This window comes from Lissotriton vulgaris, chromosome 6 (assembly GCF_964263255.1).
Source record: "Lissotriton vulgaris chromosome 6, aLisVul1.2, whole genome shotgun sequence".
Classification (NCBI taxonomy): Eukaryota; Metazoa; Chordata; class Amphibia; order Caudata; family Salamandridae; genus Lissotriton; species Lissotriton vulgaris.
This window is the reverse complement of record NC_141694.1, coordinates 12766662-12787472: the sequence shown is the minus strand read 5'-3', so window position 1 is coordinate 12787472 and position 20811 is coordinate 12766662. Positions and strand designations below refer to the sequence as shown.

General features: G+C 44.7%; 1 protein-coding gene across 2 annotated transcripts in view; it reads right to left on the bottom strand.

Moving 5' to 3' along the window:
• TTBK1 (tau tubulin kinase 1) overlaps window positions 1–20811 on the bottom strand; it is a 279484-nt gene that overhangs the window by 185714 nt on the left and 72959 nt on the right. For both annotated transcript variants that reach the window (XM_086925839.1, XM_086925840.1), the window contains exon 6: window positions 9924–9989. In XM_086925839.1, the coding sequence (XP_086781965.1) occupies window positions 9924–9989 (66 nt within the window). The remainder of the gene's footprint in view (window positions 1–9923; window positions 9990–20811) is intronic.

The window sequence follows — 20811 nt, the reverse complement described above, 5'->3', positions numbered from 1 at the left end:
CTAATACTAAACCTAACACACCTAAGCAACAATCGCCAACACTTTAAACCCAGCAAACTTCAAGAACCATAACCAGCACTAAACCCAGCACACCTCAACAACAGTTACCAACACTATACCATGCACACTTCAAGAACAATAGACAATACTAAAGCTAGCACATCTCACAAACAATTACAAATACTAAACCCACAAATGATCACCAACACTAAACCCAGCATTCCTAAGTAGGAATTACAAACACTTAACCCCGAAAACAATCACCAACACTTATCCCAGCACATCTAAGCAACAATCATCAACACTACACCCAGCACACTTCAAGAACAACAGCCAACACTAAACCCAGCACACCTCAGCAACAATTACCAATATTAAACCAAGAGAACCTTCACCAACATTATGCCCAGAATTTCTCAACATCAATTAAAAACACTAAACCCAAATGTTATCACCAACACTAAACCCAGCACACCTAATCAACAGTTGCAACACTAAACCCAGCACACTTTAATAACAATAATCAGCACTAAACCCAGCAAACCTAAACAAAAATTAACAATACCAAACCAAAAAAACAATCCCCAAAAGTAAACCCAGCACACCTAAGCAACAATTACCAACACCAAACCAAAAAACAATCGCCAACCTTAAACCCAGCACACCTAAGCAACAATCATCAACACCATACCCACCACACTTCAAGAACAATAGCCAACACTAAACCCAGCACACCTCAACAACAATTACCAGCACTTAACCCAAAAATAATCACCAAGGCTAAACCCAGCACACCTAAGCAACAATCACCAACACTATACCCAGCACACCTCCGAAACAATTACCAACACTAAGCCAAGCAACAATAGCCAACACTTAAGCCAACCAATGAACAATGACCAACAATAAACCCAGCACACCTAAGCAACAATGACCAACACTATACCCAGCAAACATCAAGAACAATAGCCAACACTAAACCCAGCATACCTCAACAACAATTACCAATACTACACCAAGAAAACAACCACCAACATTAAGCCCAGAATACCTCACAATCAATTACAAACACTAAAACTAAATGTAATCTCCAACACTAAACCTAGCATACCTAATCAACAATTGCCAACACTAAACCCAGCACACTTTAAAAAACAATAATAAGCACTAAACCCACCAAACCTAAACAACAATTACCAACAACAAACCAAATAACAATCACCAACATTAAACGCAGCACACCTAAGCAACAAGCACCAACACTATACCCACCACGCTTCAAGAACAATAGCCAACACTAAACCCAGCAAACCTTCCCAACAAGTAGCAACTCTAAACCCAAAAATAAACACCAACGCTAAACCCAGCACACCTAAGCAACAATCACCAACACTAAACCCAGCACTCTTCAATAACAATAGCCAACACTCAACCCAGTGCACCTCAGGAACAATCACCAACACTAAACCCAGCACACTTCTAGAACAATAGCCAACACTAAACCCAGCACACCTCAGCAACAATTACAAACATTAAAACCAGCAACAATAGCAACCCTAAACCTAACCAAGCAACTATCACTAACATTAAACCCAGCACAACTAAGCAACAGTTGCAAACATTAATCCCAGTTCACCTAAGGAACAATCACCCCCACTGTACCCAGCACACTTCAAGAACAATAGCCGACACTAAACCCAGCACACCTCAGCAACAACTACTAACACTAAACCAAGAAAATAATTACCAACATTAAACCCAGACTACCTCACCAACAATTATCAACACAAAACCCATAAGTAATCACCAACACTAAACCCAGACTACCTCACCAACAATTATCAACACAAAACCCATAAGTAATCACCAACACTAAACCCAACACACCCAAGCAACAATTGCTAACAGTAAACCAAGCACACTTCAAGAGCAATAGTCAGCACTAAACCCAGCACACCTCAAAAACAAATACCAGCACTTAACCAAGAAAACAATCAACAACATTAAACCCAGAACACCTCATCCACAATCACCAATACTGAACACTAAACCCAGAACCCCTCAGCAACAATTGCCAAAACTAAACCCAGCAACAATAAGAAACACTAAACCCACCTAAGCAACAATCACCAACACTAATCCCAGCACACCTCAGGAACAATCACCAATGCATGTAATCTGGCCTAAAACCATACACCACACTTTAGCAGTTATAACTCCAAGCACAAAGACTGTCCTGGCATAGCCCCAAGACCTCTAACGCAAATTGAAATAAAGAACATGTACTTTAAACCGATATGACATCATTGACTATCCAGAATCATACAACATCAGCACACTTGAAGAATTATCTTAATCCATACCAATCACTCAAGTGACACCCTCAACATGGTCAATGTACGGAACAAACCGAGCCACTTGTGAGCAACTAATTCCTGGTGCTTCATCACACTGAGTACCACACAAAGTTTCAACCTCCCAACACTCCAAATAGCATCTGTGCCCCTTGCTGAAGCCAGCAACACATACCAGAATACAGAGCTAACAATTATGGCAACCAAAAAAGCTAGGGGGTGATTTATTGTAGTTCCATAAAAAAATAAATAATAAACTGCAATAATAAAATAACTAAAAGGGCTGCACCAAGGAATGTTCTTTAAATGTAAATATTTCATTGCACGCATACCATGGCCATATTTTTGTCACATATGCTTGCAATACAAAATAAAAACAAGAAATAATAATGGCACCAGCCTGCCAAGGCGAGACCACTGGCTTTGCCAATGCTTGTTATCACTTGGTTTCCATCTTACTTGTGGATGTTTGTTGCTTGTTAGACCCTCATGGTTTGCCTCAAAGTAAGTTATAGATTGGCTAACCAATGCTACTCAAAAGTGAGCTGGACAATTCTACTCAAGGGGGAGGAGCCAATGAACGCTACTCAATGGTAAACCAACCAACGCTACTGAAGAGGGAGCAACCAACGTTACTCAAGGGTAAGTCAACCAATGATACTCAACGGAAAGCCTACCAACACTACTCAAGGGTGAGACAACTAATTCTACTCTAGGGGGAGGAGACAACCAACGCTACTCAAGGGGGAGCCAACAAATGCCATTCAACGGTGAGCCAAGAAACTCTACTCAAGGGTGAGCCAACCGTTACTTAAGAGGGGGGCAAACCAATGCTACTCAAGAAGAGGCAACCAACGCTACTCAAGGGGAATCAACCAATGCTACTCATGGGTGAGCCAACCAGCACTACTCAAGGGGGAGCAGACCAACGCTACACAAGGGGCAGTCAACCAATGGTACTCAAGGGGGGTTGAGCAACGCTACTCAAGGGGGAATCAACCAATGCTACTCAAGGGGGAATCAACCAATGCTACTCAAGAGTGAGCCAACCAGCAGTACTCAAGGGGGAGCAGACCAACGCTACACAAGGGGCAGTCAACCAATGGTACTCAAGAAGAGGCAACCAACGCTACTCAAGGGGAATCAACCAATGCTACTCAAGGGTGAGCCAACCAGCACTACTCAAGGGGGAGCAGACCAACGCTACACAAGGGGCAGTCAACCAATGGTACTCAAGGGGGGGTCAAGCAACGCTACTCAAGGGGGAATCAACCAATGCTACTCAAGAGTGAGCCAACCAGCAGTACTCAAGGGGGAGCAGACCAACGCTACACAAGGGGCAGTCAACCAATAGTACTCAAGGGGGGTCGAGCAACGCTACTCAAGGGGGAATCAACCAATGCTACTCAAGGGGGAATCAACCAATGCTACTCAAGAGTGAGCCAACCAGCACTACTCAAGGGGGAGCAGACCAACACTACACAAGGGGCAGTCAACCAATGGGACTCAAGAAGAGGCAACCAACGCTACTCAAGGGGAATCAACCAATGCTACTCAAGGGTGAGCCAACTAGCACTACTCAAGGGGGAGCAGACCAACGCTACACAAGGGTCAGTCAACCAATGGTACTCAAGGGGGGTCAAGCAACACTACTCAAGGGGGAATCAACCAATGCTACTCAAGGTGGAGCCAACAAATGCCATTCAACGGTGAGCCAAGAAATTCTACTCAAGGGTGAGCCAACCGTTACTTAAGAGGGGGGCAAACCAATGCTACTCAAGGGGGAATCAACCAATGATACTCAAGGGGGAATCAACCAATGCTACTCAAGAGTGAGCCAGCCAGCAGTACTCAAGGGGGAGCAGACCAACGCTACACAAGGGGCAGTCAACCAATGGTACTCAAGGGGGGTCAAGCAACGCTACTCAAGGGGGAATCAACCAATGCTACTCAAGGGTGTGCCAACCAGCACTACTCAAGGGGGAGCAGACCAACGCTACACAAGGGGCAGTCAACCAATGGTACTCAAGGGGGGTCAAGCAACGCTACTCAAGGGGGAATCAACCAATGCTACTCAAGGGGGAATCAACCAATGCTACTCAAGAGTGAGCCACCCAGCACTACTCAAGGGGGAGCAGACCAACACTACACAAGGGGCAGTCAACCAATGCTACTCAAGGGGGGTCGAGCAACGCTACTCAAGGGGGAATCAACCAATGCTACTCAAGGGGGAATCAACCAATGCTACTCAAGAGTGAGCCAACCAGCACTACTCAAGGGGGAGCAGACCAACACTACACAAGGGGCAGTCAACCAATGGTACTCAAGGGGGGTCAAGCAACGCTACTCAAGGGGGAATCAACCAATGCTACACAAGGGGGAATCAACCAATGCTACTCAAGGGGAATCAACCAATGCTACTCATGGGTGAGCCAACCAGCACTACTCAAGGGGGAGCAGACCAACGCTACACAAGGGGCAGTCAACCAATGGTACTCAAGAAGAGGCAACCAACGCTACTCAAGGGGAATCAACCAATGCTACTCAAGGGTGAGCCAACCAGCACTACTCAAGGGGGAGCAGACCAACGCTACACAAGGGGCAGTCAACCAATGGTACTCAAGGGGGGGTCAAGCAACGCTACTCAAGGGGGAATCAACCAATGCTACTCAAGAGTGAGCCAACCAGCAGTACTCAAGGGGGAGCAGACCAACGCTACACAAGGGGCAGTCAACCAATAGTACTCAAGGGGGGTCGAGCAACGCTACTCAAGGGGGAATCAACCAATGCTATTTAAGAGTGAGCCAACCAGCACTACTCAAGGGGGAGCAGACCAACACTACACAAGGGGCAGTCAACCAATGGGACTCAAGAAGAGGCAACCAAAGCTACTCAAGGGGCATCAACCAATGCTACTCACGGGTGAGCCAACTAGCACTATTCAAGGGGGAGCAGACCAACGCTACACAAGGGTCAGTCAACCAATGGTACTCAAGGGGGGTCAAGCAACGCTACTCAAGGGGGGTCAAGCAACGCTACTTAAGGGGGAATCAACCAATGCTACTCAAGGTGGAGCCAACAAATGCCATTCAACGGTGAGCCAAGAAATTCTACTCAAGGGTGAGCCAACCGTTACTTAAGAGGGGGGCAAACCAATGCTACTCAAGGGGGAATCAACCAATGCTACTCAAGAGTGAGCAACCAGCACTACTCAAGGGGGAGCAGACCAACGCTACACAAGGGGCAGTCAACCAATGGTACTCACGGGGGGTCAAGCAACGCTACTCAAGGGGGAATCAACCAATGCTACTCAAGGGGGAATCAACCAATGCTACTCAAGAGTGAGCCAGCCAGCAGTACTCAAGGGGGAGCAGACCAACGCTACACAAGGGGCAGTCAACCAATTGTACTCAAGGGGGGTCAAGCAACACTACTCAAGGGGGAATCAACCAATGCTACTCAAGGGTGTGCCAACCAGCACTACTCAAGGGGGAGCAGACCAACGCTACACAAGGGGCAGTCAACCAATGGTACTCAAGAGGGGTCAAGCAACGCTACTCAAGGGGGAATCAACCAATGCTACTCAAGAGTGAGCCAACCAGCACTACTCAAGGGGGAGCAGACCAACACTACACAAGGGGCAGTCAACCAATGCTACTCAAGGGGGGTCGAGCAACGCTACTCAAGGGGGAATCAACCAATGCTACTCAAGGGGGAATCAACCAATGCTACTCAAGAGTGAGCCAACCAGCACTACTCAAGGGGGAATCAACCAATGCTACTCAAGGGGAATCAACAAATGCTACTCAAGGGGAATCAACCAATGCTACTCAAGGGGAATCAACCAATGCTACTCAAGGAGAATCAACCAATGCTACTCAAGGGGAATCAACCAATGCTACTCAAGGGGGAATCAACCAATGCTACTCAAGAGTGAGCCAACCAGCACTACTCAAGGGGGAGCAGACCAACGCTACACAAGGGGCAGTCAACCAATGGTACTCAAGGGGGGTTGAGCAATGCTACTCAAGGGGGAATCAACCAATGCTACTCAAGGGGAATCAACCAATGCTACTCAAGAGTGAGCCAACCAACACTACTCAAGGGGGAGCAGACCAACGCTACACAAGGGGCAGTCAACCAATGGTACTCAAGGGGGGTCAAGCAAGGCTACTCAAAGGGGAATCAACCAATGATACTCAAGGGGGAATCAACCAATGCTACTCAAGAGTGAGCCTCCCAGCAGTACTCAAGGGGGAGCAGACCAATGCTACACAAGGGGCAGTCAACCAATGGTACTCAAGGGGGGTCAAGCAACGCTACTCAAGGGGGAATCAACCAATGCTACTCAAGGGTGAGCCAACCAGCACTACTCAAGGGGGAGCAGACCAACGCTACACAAGGGGCAGTCAACCAATGGTACTCAAGGAGGGTTGAGCAACGCTACTCAATGGCAAGCCTACCAATGCTATTCTAGGGGAGCAAGCAAACGCTAATCCAGGGGGAGCCAACCAATGCTAAGCAAGGGTGAACCAACCAATGCTATTCAAGAGAAAGCAAACCAATACTACTCAATGGTGAGCCAACTAGCTCTATTCAAAGGGGGGGGCAAATCAAGGCTACTCAAGGGGGAGCAAACCAACACTACTCAAAGGGTAGTCTACCAGCGCTATTCAAGGGGGGGGTAAACTAATGCTACTCAATGGCAAGCCAACCAGCGCTATTTTAGGGGGAGCAAACAAACGCTACTCAAGGGGTACTCTACCAACTCTATTCAAGAGTGAATTAACCAACGCTATTTAAGGGTGAGTCAGGCACGGTATAAAGAGCCCTTGGTATATTTAGCTGAGATCCGATTGGCCACTGCACATACATAGACATTTGAACATTCTCTTCTCTGATTCTGACAGGAAGATTTCTTGTGCCCTCCCTCAAGAATAGATAAACTTATTGTCATGTAGTCAGAGCCCATCTCACTTACTTTAAATTGTGCTGAAATGATGTGAATGCGGAAGAGAAATGACACTTTGAGCCAGGAGGTGCCAAGACTGAGGTTTGCGTAGCTACTGCTGTCTCTCTGACTACATGAGTTTGGTGATGAAAATACAGCACACTTAACACACACACACACACACACATACACACCAGGAGTGCAGTAATCGTTCCGCAATGCAGATGTCTCTGGATATGTCATTTGTTTGGTATTCAGGCAGAATATAGAGTTGGAAATGTTGACTTACACAAATATTGAGTTGCATATATCGTCACACAGAAATATCAACAAGAATATCGTAGTCAGGAATTTGAATTTAAGATAAGAAATATGCTTTTTTTAAATATAGAAGGCATTAATATCGTTTGCAAAAATATAGTTGTTTAAAATATCGTTTTTTTATTAGTGTTATGTATTTTAGTTTGTATTTTAAATGTATGTGATGTAGGTTTTCTTGTATAAGTATTTTTTTATGTTTTTCAATATATATGTTTGTAGCTATCAATTTTATTTTAATTAAATTCTGCATTTTTTTGTTCTGTAGTGGGTTGTGGGATTATAGGGGAATAGGGTGTCAAGTAATTTAATTATAATGAATTAATGTTTATTTATTCAATTGAGATTTTATAGACTTAATTGTGGGAAGCAATTTATTTGTAATTAATTATTAATTGGTTATTAATTAATATTAATTAATTAATTGACCATTAGTTAGGGTAATTGTGTAATTTACTTTAGGTGCGGGCTGTGGGGTTTATAGAGGTAAAGGGTGGGAAGTCATTTATTTTTGATCAATTAATAATTTGTTGTCAATTTATATTATTAATTGATTGAATATCAATTATGGAAATTGTGTAATTAATTTTAGGTGAGGGTGTGGGGTTTATAGGGTAAAGGGTGGGAAGTAATTTATGTTTAATTAATAATTAGTGGTTAATTGATATTAATTAATTGATTTTAATGAATTATGGAAATGGTGTCATTAATTTTAGTTGAGGGTTGTGGGGTTTATAGGGGTTAAGGGCGGAAGTAATTTATGTTTAAATAATTAAGTATTAGTTTCTTAATTCATATTCATTAATTATTTGAAAAGTTCAATATGGAAATGGTATAATTATTTTAGGTGTGGGCTGTGGGGTTGAGGGGGTAAAGGGTGGGAAGTCATTTATGTTTAATTAATAATTAGTTGATCATTAACATTACTGACTTGACATTAAATTTATGTGTGGATTTTACTTTTATAGGGTTAAAGGGTGGGGAATAAATTAATTTTACTTGTTAAAAACCATTAGTTTTTTTTTATTGAAAATACATTTTAAGAGTGTAATTAATTTTGTACAGTTTAATTTTAGCTTTGGTTTGTGGAGGTTATAGGGGTAAAGTTTATTAATTTTTATGAGTTTCAATTTGTTTTTTAATTAATAATATTTCTTTAATTGATAATTAATTATAATAATTATATAAGTCATTTTGTTGGAAAATTTGGATGAGGGTTGTGAATAGTGTGGTGTTATCGGGTAGGAAATAAAAAAAGTAAATTCATGTAATAAATTTATTTTTTCAAAATAATTTCAAATTATAAATATTTATTTGTTTGAACATTATTTTTCATTTTATTTAATATAATATGTGTATGTATTTGTCATATGCGTTTAACATTATATGTTTTTTTATGTGTAATATTAAATATTTTTGTATTGTAAATGTTAACATATTTATATATTTTTATATATTTTTGTTTTTGTTAATATCTTGTTTGTTTTTAATTTTGAACTGACTGGAGTGAGAATATTAATTGTTACCCCTCCACAATCCAACAATTTCCCTACTGTTGCACTCTTTGGAGTGGGAATAGTAATTTTTACCCGTCCCATATCAAACACTTTCCCTACTGTTGCACTCACTGGAGTGAAAATAGCAATTTTTACCCCTCCGCTATTCAACACTTTCCCTACTGTTGCACTGACTGGAGTGGTAAATTTAAGATTATAGATTATTAAATAGTTAATGTTTTAATGTATAATACAATTTTTTAAAATAGATTTTATGTTATTGGTTTACATGTACATTTTTATATAATTTAAAAATAAATTTAATGTAATAACTGAATAATTGTTTTAAAGTATATATGTATATTTTTATTATTATGTATGCGTGTTTAACTTTTTTAAATTACTGTATTTGTTATATTTGCTAAAAGGTATATTAAATCTACTTATTTTTTTATTGATTTTATTTAATATATCTAATATTTATTATTTTATATATATATTTAAAAATCGATATTCCATACAACTATATTTTTAACATCAATATTTTTTCTTCTATATTTTTCTACTTACCAGTTTAAGTATAGCGGGTCATTATTTTTGCATTCTATATTTTGTCATCTATATTTTGTACATCGCTATTCTGTCAGTGAACCAATTTGTTTTTACACATTTCTGTATATTAGATGGACGCAGACGTGCAAGGAGCAAGGCCTGTTGGGGTTCACCACCTCCCATGCCTGAGACTTACAGCTGCTCACAGTCACCTTTACTCCACAGAGGGCGAAGTAAGGCGTGGATACTCACCCTGTTTTTGTGCGCGTTCACAGAAGCGTAGCGGACCGTCCCTCGAAAACCGGCAACATTGCGAGGCTAGGAGAGAAGAGAACATATTACATGAGATAGCAGAGGGGGGGGGGGGGTCGTCAGCATGGGCCCTGCCGGAGACAAGGCTCCAGTTCTTCTGTCCCATGATGAAACAGAAGACAATTTTATTTTAATTAAATTCTGCATTTTTTTGTTCTGTAGTGTAGCACCCCCAAACATCAAACCGGATGCCTGCAGCATCCCCAAATTTCAGTCTCGACCCCTGCAGTACCCCCAAACTTCAGCTGTAAGGAATTCCATCAATTTGTTCTCTCACCATATCCAATCAGACTCCACAGACTTTCCCAAGAGCTTTGAACATGGCCAACTCTATTCTACCTTGGATATTACCTTCCAAGTTTGGTAATTACAACTCAATTTTTTTTTTGTAGAGTCTGAGGTTATGGATTCGAACTCTCTCAATACAGGATGAACTCTGTCGAGCAAATAAATAAATGAATATGGCACCAGAAACTTTACAATTTCATGTCTTGAGAAACTTTTTTTAACACAGACACCAGGAGAATCGCATTCCATTTGTTTGATTTCTGTGCCACAGACGTCTTAGGTCCCGACATTTAAATACTTACGCTGAGTCTCCAAAGAGTGTGGACTAGAAATGAGATTAGAGTTGTAAAAGAACATACGTATTTGTAAAGCGCACGTATCACCTAAAACCCAAGGGTATCTTGGCCCTGAATAATAAATATTGTTAGATTGTACCGTTATCCATTCGAGGCATGTGTGCTGTATTTACACATGCTTTGCATAGACTATACAGCAGTATACTCTCAAACACGTGGCTAACCTGTAGATGTTGCGGTTGTTTGAAAACAAAATGTTAATACTAGCTGGCCTACATTAGCTTGTTGACGTCCTAACACATCTACACAATAGTGTTTTGTGAATGTGTGCGTTGTAGACCATGAAGCTGCCTTACATATGCCAGCTAGAGGAATGTTACCTAAAAAGGCCACAGAAGCCCCTATTTTCTTTAAGGGGTATGGATAAAGTCCTTTTAGCTTTAGCGTAGCATGCTTAAATGTATTTAACAATCCATCTTGCAATACAAGATTTAGGACAGGGATTGCCTCTGTGAGGTGGAGCAAATGCAACAAACATATGTTTTGTTTTGCGAAAGTCTTTTGTCCTACCTATGTAGTACAATAAAGCTATTTTTGCATCAAGCGTTTGAAGAGTGCATTCTGCTACAGAATCAGGTTGAGGAAAAAACACAAGTAACTCAACCAATTGGTTTATATGAAAAGCAGAACTTACTTTGGGGAGGAATTTAGAGTTTGTGTCTTTGTGGGTTATTCCAATGTTAATGCTTGTAACTCACCAAATCCCGTTAATGAGGTGGTTGCGATGAGGAAAGCAACTTTCCATGAGATAAACTGCAACGGGCATTTGTGCAATGGTTCAAAAGGTGGACCCATGAGCCTTGTAAAAACAATATTGAGATTCCATACTGGGGCAGGAGGAATCCTTGGTGGTATTACCCTTTTCAAGCCTTCCATGAAGGTTTTGAACACTGGAACTCTGAATAGTGATAAGTGTTGCTTGTTCTGCAATTACGCAGCAACTTCTGCGAGATGCAAACAAATAGATGAATAAGCTTTGCTGTAAGTGTAACAGGTAACAAATAAGGTTTTGTGTAGAAGCATCTAGCGAAATTATTTAGCGCTTATTGCAGTAGGTAACAAATCTTTTCTACTTTGCTGCGTAGCAAGCTCAGGTGGTAGGCTTTCTTGCTTCTTTTAGAATATTCCTACAGTCTGGTGGTAGATTTAAATAACCAAACTCTATGACTTCAGGAGCCAGATAGCTAAATTCAGTTCTTTGGGATTTCGATGTCTGATTTTTCCTTGGATCTGTGTGAGGACGCTGGAGGTGAGGTGCAGCTTTTGATGTGGAACCAGAGACAACTCCAACAGGTTGGTGTATCATGGTTGACGGGCCCATGTGTGACCTACTAGAATTAGTGTGAAGGATGTTTGTTTGAACTTCCAAACCAAATTCGGAAGGAGAGGTGGAAAAGCATTGGCAAATATCCCTGACCAGTTCATCCATAGGGCTTTGCCCTTTGAGAGCGGGTGTGGGAACCTGGAGCCGAAGTTTGGGCATTTTGAGTTTTTGGTTGTGGCGAACAACTCTATTTGTGGGAACCCCCATTGTTGGAAGTGTGGATGGAGATCTTGGGGATGAATTTCCCACTCGTGAATTTGCTGCCTCTGTCTGCTGAGGAGGCCAGCAATCTGATTGTTTACCCCTGGAAGATGTTCTACCAGAAGATAAATCCTGTGATGGATTGCCCAATCCCAAATGGCTTGAGCAAGTCTTGACAGTTGGAGAGAGTGTGTAAAAATCTTTGAGCGCAAAAACAACTGCTAGAAGCTCTCAATAATTGATGGGGTGGCTTTTGTGCTTGCTGCTCCACAGGCCTTGCATTGAGTAATTTTGGAGATGGGCACCCCAACCTCTCAGAGATGTGTCTGCGGTAGGCACAATCTGTGGAATAGGGTTGATGAAAGGCTGTCCTTTTGATAAACTTTGTGGGTTCCACCACTGCAGAGAGGGATGAGTATGGCGGTCTACCAACACTGGATAGGTTAATTGACCCCATGACTGATTTCACTGATGTGCCAGACACTCTTGTAGGGGACGCATGTGAAGTCTTGCATTCGGTACAATTGCGATGCAAGATGCCATCATTCCCAGCAGTTGCATGACCACCCTGGCTGGTAAGGCTTGGTTGGATTGAAACTGTAGTATCACAGACTGACGTTGTGAATTCTGGCTACATTGGGAGAGGCTCGAGCTTTGACTGTGTTTAGAGTGGCTCCTAGGTAAGATTGCAACCAAAAAGGATGTAGGTGATATTTTTGTGCATTGACTGTTAAGCCCATTTTACAGCTGGGCACGTCCTCTCACAGCATGTGCAGGTCAATGGAAGTCGCGCGCTGACTAATGTGCTTCTGCGCGAATTACCGGAAAACGCCTGGGCGCACACTGATGACGCAGAGTAACATGCCAGAAATGTGCCTCAACCTGCGCGCATGAAGAGCGCAACCAGGACACGGCCCCTGCTCTCTTCATTTGAAGTGTTGCACCGTTAGGATTCTGAACGCCAAGCACATACCCTTGTACCATGGTGCAATGGAGTCAGAGCCGATCCCAGCACATCACGTACGCACCCTTGAACCATGGTGCAATGGAGTCAGAGTGAAGCCCAGCACGCCACGCACGTACCCTTGAACCATGGTGCAATGGAGTCAGAGCCAATCCCAGCACGCCACGCGCGCACCCTTGAACCATGGTGCAATGGAGTCAGAGGGGAGGTCAGCACATCACGTACGCACCCTTGAACCATGGTGCAATGGAGTCAGAGGAGAGGTCAGCACACCACGCGCACACCCTTGAACCATGGTGCATTGGAGTCAGAGCCGATCCCAGCACGCCACGCACGCACCCTTGAACCATGGTGCAATGGAGTCAGAGTGAAGCCCAGCACGCCACGCACGCACCCTTGAACCATGGTGCAATGGAGTCAGAGCCAATCCCAGCACGCCACGCGCGCACCCTTGAACCATGGTGCAATGGAGTCAGAGGGGAGGTCAGCACATCACGTACGCACCCTTGAACCATGGTGCAATGGAGTCAGAGGGGAGGTCAGCACACCACGCGCGCACCCTTGAACCATGGTGCAATGGAGTCAGAGGGGAGGTCAGCACATCACGTACGCACCCTTGAACCATGGTGCAATGGAGTCAGAGGGGAGGTCAGCACGCCACGCACGCACCCTTGTACCATGGTGTAATGGAGTCGAAGCGGAGCCTAGCCCTTCCAGTACGAAACACTACACGCAGGACAAGACTAACATGTGAAGTTTCCCACTCTGAATGTACTCCACAGCGTAGCACACAAACCAAGTTGGAAAAAATTAACGGAAACAAAAATATGCCCCCTTTGAACTACTTGCTTTTATTTGGTGCACAGCCCAGGGTACAAATGTTAGTAAGCAGGGCTTTTCCTCAAAACGCATGGAGGGCTGAAAGGGAATGCCCATGCATCACCCATGAACAAACCCTTGATGTAAACATCACTATGCGTCATAGCTGGATGGTGGCCAGTCAATGTGAATGGCACGTTGTTGTAATAGATATACATAGCATGTTAACACGTCTCATAGGTGGATAGTGGCCTGTTGATTGCAGGTCCATTGCATGTAATAACATGTCAGAGGTGGGCAGAGGCATGTTGAGTGCAGGCTTTCAGAATGACATGTCATTGGAATATGTGTGTTGCATTTTCACAGGTCAGAAGTGGATGATGGCCTGTTGAATGCAGGCTTTGAGAATGATATGTTGTTATAGTATGTACGTAGCACATTAACACGTGTCATAGGTGGACGGTGGCCTGTTGATGCAGGCCTTGTGAATAACAGGTTGTTGTAATTTGTATGTTGCGTCATCAAAAGTCAGAGTTGGATGGATGGTGGCCTGTTAAGTGCAGGTACATAAAACCTCAACATGTGTCAGAAGAGGACGGTGGCCTGTTGAGTGCTGTTAATGAAAATTACATGTTTTTGTAATATGTACATAGCAAGTTAACACATGTCATTTGTAGACAGCAGCCTCTTGAGTGCAGGTGTTGTGAATTACATGTTGTTGTAATATGTATGTAGAACTTAAACATAGGTGGAGAGGGGGCCTGTTCAGTGCAGGTTTTGTGAATGACATGTTGTAATATGTACCTAGCACGTCATTATATGCCCGAGGTGGACAGTGGCCTCTTGAGTACAGGTTTTGAGAAATATATGTTGTAATATGTACACAGGACATTAACACGTGACATATGTGGGTGCGGCCAGTTGAGTGCAGGTCATGTCAATGTTGTCTTCTTCACATTAGCTTTATGTTTGTAACTAACACATCCAAAGTACATGAATCAGGGTCTCTCCATGTGCACTGAGAGCTGTTGTGCAACATTAGACACAATATTAATCACACAGAAAGTGGTACGTGGCCCGAGGGCAGCAGAGCCAGTGCGAGGGTCTGTGTAAGGATGTCCAGTGTGCATGAAGGTGTCCCCTCTATAAGTGCATTTCCAAATGTGCCGTTAGCGGGCAGGGAGCATCCAGGTCTCCCTTCTATACCAGGTCTCCCACTTCAATCATACACGGGATGGCCTTTCTGCCATTCCACACACATTCCATGACCATGAGGACATAGAAGAGGCAGAACCCAACACATATTCACAAAGAGACATGTGAGGACCCCAGACATCTCACTCCTTCACAAAGACCACAGCACAGAGGCGTGTGAGAACCCAACACATCTTCACAAAGAGACATGTAAAAACCCCAGACATCTCCCCCCTTTACAAAGACCACAGCACAGAGGCTTATGAGAACCCAACACATCCTCACAAAGAGGCATGTAAGGACCCCGGACATCTCCCTCCTTCACAAAGACCACAGCACAGAGGCGTGTGAGAACCCAACACATCTTCACAAAGAGGCATGTAAGGACCCCGGACATCTCCCTCCTTCACAAAGACCACAGCACAGAGGCGTGTGAGAACCCAACACATCCTCACAAAGAGGCATGTAAGGACCCCGGACATCTCCCTCCTTCACAAAGACCACAGTACAGAGGCGTGTGAGAACCCAACACATCCTCACAAAGAGGCATGTAAGGACCCCGGACATCTCCCTCCTTCACAAAGACCACAGCACAGAGGCGTGTGAGAACCCAACACATCTTCACAAACATCTCCCTCCTTCACAAAGACCACAGCACAGAGGCGTGTGAGAACCCAACACATCTTCACAAAGAGACATGTGAGGACCCCAGACATCTCACTCCTTCACAAAGACCACAGCACAGGGGCTTGTGAGAACCCAACACATCCTCACAAAGAGACATGTGAGGACCCCAGACATCTCACTCCTTCACAAAGACCACAGCACAGGGGCTTGTGAGAACCCAACACATCCTCACAAAGAGGCATGTAAGGACCCCGGACATCTCCCTCCTTCACAAAGACCACAGCACAGCGGCTTATGAGAACCCAACACATCTTCACAAAGAGACATGTAAAAACCCCAGACATCTCCCCCCTTTACAAAGACCACAGCACAGTGGCTTGTGAGAACCCAACACATCTTCACAAAGATACATGTAAAAACCCCAGACATCTCTCCCCTTTACAAAGACCACAGCACAGAGGCTTATGAGAACCCAACACATTCTCACAAAGAGGCATGTAAGGACCCCGGACATCTCCCTCCTTCACAAAGACCACAGCACAGAGGCGTGTGAGAACCCAACACATCTTCACAAAGAGGCATGTAAGGGCCCCAGACATCTCCCTCCTTCACAAAGACCACAGCACAGAGGCGTGTGAGAACCCAACACATCTTCACAAAGAGACATGTGAGGACCCCGGACATCTCCCTCCTTCACAAAGACCACAGCACAGAGGCGTGTGAGAACCCAACTCATCTTCACAAAGAGACATGTGAGGACCCCAGACATCTCACTCCTTCACAAAGACCACAGCACAGGGGCTTGTGAGAACCCAACACATCCTCACAAAGAGGCATGTAAGGACCCCAGACATCTCATTCCTTCACAAAGACCACAGCACAGGGGCTTGTGAGAACCCAACACATCCTCACAAAGAGGCATGTGAGGACCCCGGACATCTCCCTCCTTCACAAAGACCACAGCACAGAGGCTTATGAGAACCCAACACATCTTCACAAAGAGACATGTGAGGACCCCAGACATCTCCTCCTTCACAAAGACCACAGCACAGAGGCTTATGAGAACCCAACACATCTTCACAAAGAGACATGTGAGGACCCCAGACATCTCACTCCTTCACAAAGACCACAGCACAGAGGAGAACCCAACACATCTTCACATAGAGACATGTAAGGACCCCAGACATCTCACTCCTCCACAAAGACCACAGCACAGTGGCTTGTGAGAATCCAACACATCCTCACAAAGAGGCATGTAAGGACCCCGGACATCTCCCTCCTTCACAAAGACCACAGCACAGAGGCTTATGAGAACCCAACACATCTTCACAAAGAGACATGTGAGGACCCCAGACACCTCCTCCTTCACAAAGACCACAGCACAGAGGCTTATGAGAACCCAACACATCTTCACAAAGAGACATGTGAGGAGCCCAGACATCTCACTCCTTCACAAAGACCACAGCACAGAGGCTTATGAGAACCCAACCCATCTTCACAAAGAGACATGTGAGGACCCCAGACATCTCACTCCTTCACAAAGACCACAGCACAGAGGAGAACCCAACACATCTTCACAAAGAGACATGTAAGGACCCCAGACATCTCACTCCTTCACAAAGACCACAGCACAGGGGCTTGTGAGAACCCAACCCATCTTCACAAAGAGACATGTGAGGACCCCAGACATCTCACTCCTTCACAAAGACCACAGCACAGGGGCTTGTGAGAACCCAACACATCCTCACAAAGAGGCATGTAATGACCCCGGACATCTCCCTCCTTCACAAAGACCACAGCACAGCGGCTTATGAGAACCCAACACATCTTCACAAAGAGACAGGTAAGGACCCCAGACATCTCACTCCTTCACAAAGACCACAGCACAGAGGTGTGTGAGAACCCAACACATCTTTACAAAGAGACAGGTAAGGACCCCAGACATCTCACTCCTTCACAAAGACCACAGCACAGAGGCGTGTGAGAACCCAACACACCTTTACAAAGAGACAGGTAAGGACCCCAGAGATCTCACTCCTTCACAAAGACCACAGCACAGAGGTGTGTGAGAACCCAACACATCTTTACAAAGAGACAGGTAAGGACCCCAGACATCTCACTCCTTCACAAAGACCACAGCACAGGGGCTTGTGAGAACCCAACACATCCTCACAAAGAGGCATGTAAGGACCCCGGACATCTCCCTCCTTGACAAAGACCACAGCACAGAGGCTTATGAGAACCCAACACATCTTCACAAAGAAACATGTGAAGACCCCAGACATCTCCTCCTTCACAAAGACCACAGCACAGAGGCTTATGAGAACCCAACCCATCTTCACAAAGAGACATGTGAGGACCCCAGACATCTCACTCCTTCACAAAGACCACAGCACAGAGGAGAACCCAACACATCTTCACAAAGAGACATGTAAGGACCCCAGACATCTCACTCCTTCACAAAGACCACAGCACAGTGGCTTGTGAGAACCCAACCCATCTTCACAAAGAGACATGTGAGGACCCCAGACATATCACTCCTTCACAAAGACCACAGCACAGAGGAGAACCCAACACATCTGCACAAAGAGACATGTGAGAACCCCAGACATCTCTCTCCTTCACAAAGACCACAGCACAGAGGTGTGTGAGAACCCAACACATCTTTACAAAGAGACATGTAAGGACCCCAGACATCTCCTCCTTCACAAAGACCACAGCACAGAGGCGTGTGAGAACCCAACACATCTTCACAAAGAGACCTGTAAGGACCCCGGACATCTCCCTACTTCTAAAAGAGGCATGTAAGGAACCCAGACATCTCCTTCCTTCACAAAGACCACAACACAGAGGCTTGTGAGAACGCAACACATCTTCAAAAAGAGACATGTAAGGACCCCAGACATCTCCTCCTTCACAAAGACCACAGCACAGAGGCGTGTGAGAACCCAACACATCTTCACAAAGAGACATGTAAGGACCCCAGACATCTCCTCCTTCACAAAGACCACAGCACAAAGGCGTGTGAGAACCCAACACATCTTCACAAAGAGACATGTAAGGACCCCGTACATCTCCCTCCTTCACAAAGACCACAGCACAGAGGCGTGTGAGAACCCAACACATCTTCACAAAGAGATATGTAAGGACCCCAGACATCTCCCTCCTTCACAAAGACCACAGCACATAGGCTTATGAGAACCCAACACATCTTCACAAAGAGACATGTAAGGACCCCAGACATCTCCTCCTTCACAAAGACAACAGCACAGAGGCGTGTGAGAACCCAACACATCTTCACAAAGAGACATGTAAGGACCCCGGACATCTCCCTCCTTCACAAAGACCACAGCACAGAGGCGTGTGAGAACCCAACACATATTCACAAAGAGACATGTAAGGACCCCGGACATCTCCCTCCTTCACAAAGACCCCAGCACAGAGGCATGTGAGAACCCAACACATCTTCACAAAGAGACATGTAAGGACCCCAGACATCTCCTCCTTCACAAAGACCACAGCACAGAGGCGTGTGAGAACCCAACACAGCTTCACAAAGAGACATGTAAGGACCCCGGACATCTCCCTCCTTCACAAAGACCACAGCACAGAGGCTTGTGAGAACCCAACACATCTTCACAAAGAGACATGTAAGGACCCCGGACATCTCCCTCCTTCACAAAGACCACAGCACAGAGGCTTATGAGAACCCAACACATCTTCACAAAGAGACATGTAAGGACCCCGGACATCTCCTCCTTCACAAAGACCACAGCACAGAGGCTTGTGAGAACCCAACACATCTTCACAAAGAGACATGTAAGGCTGAAGGTTGTGCACAGCGAGAGGGGGCGGTGTTGGCCAGAAGTGGGGAATTGGGTGCGGGGCCTGGACACAAACCATGCCATACACTGCTTATGACCTCACATATTACAACAGTAATGACATTTTCTATGACATCATTGATAACATCAACAAAGACAACTGAAATGACATCATTGATATTGAATATATATATATATTCCAGATACTCGTCTCTGCACTTCCACAATCTCCGGAAAAAGACGAAGCGGACCCAATTCTTCAGTGCTTATTTTTTCTTTATTCTATGCCCAGCACCGCTGCCATTACGCGTTTCGATCTTCATGGGACCTTGATCACAAGCTTTCCAAAAAACACAGCATCCACTTTTGGGTCTTCATGACGCTTTCTGCAGATCCATAAAGTTGGGGCCTAAAGATAGGGATTGTCCCAAAAGTGAAATTTGCCATTTGAACTCCTGTAGGATTTTTTGCTCCTCAATATAGAGAGAACGTCTGAAGTAAATAACACCAAAGTTGCCATCAAAGTAAAAGTTCACACAATGAAGTGCCTTTGTTTGATTTGGTATAAATTAACTCAGTAGTGTTTTGAGAAAATAGTGTTTAACCTCTTCCATGCTCATGACGAGCTCCGCTCGTCATGAGGCACGGCCGAGCTGCACTCACGACGAGCTGAGCTCGTCATGACCGTTGGAACGTTCGCACACGGGGATAATTAACGTTCGAAAAAACAGGTGTGGTTGTGACTAGCTCCGCTCGTCATGAGTGCAGCTGCACAGTGCCTCTTGATGAGCGGAGCTCGTCACAAGCACAGCAGTGCCGCGCACGGCCCCCCTGCCCCCCGCACAGGGGGGGAAACACCCCGCAGCAAAGGGGTTAAGAAGTCATCCAGACTGGGCATGAAAAGTTTACATTTTTCCCAAATCCACGGAAAATTCCTGAACCTAATTGAAAAAATAAAAGGTACTCCAGTGGACTGGGGTGTTTTTCTCCTGTCGTGCATTACAGATTTGTCAATTCGCCGTGCTCTGATTGGCTGGCCATCACAGACAAATTCCATTTGTACTGAGTACCTTGTTGGGGGAAAAAATTGAGCATATGGGGGCACCTAGCCTCACCCCCAAGCCCATGCGTTGGGAGTAATAGGTACAACCCCATCAATAAAGTAAATATCATTAAAAAAACTTTTTGGGGAGGCACAAATCTGAGTCCTGTAACCTTTCCTGAGGGCTCT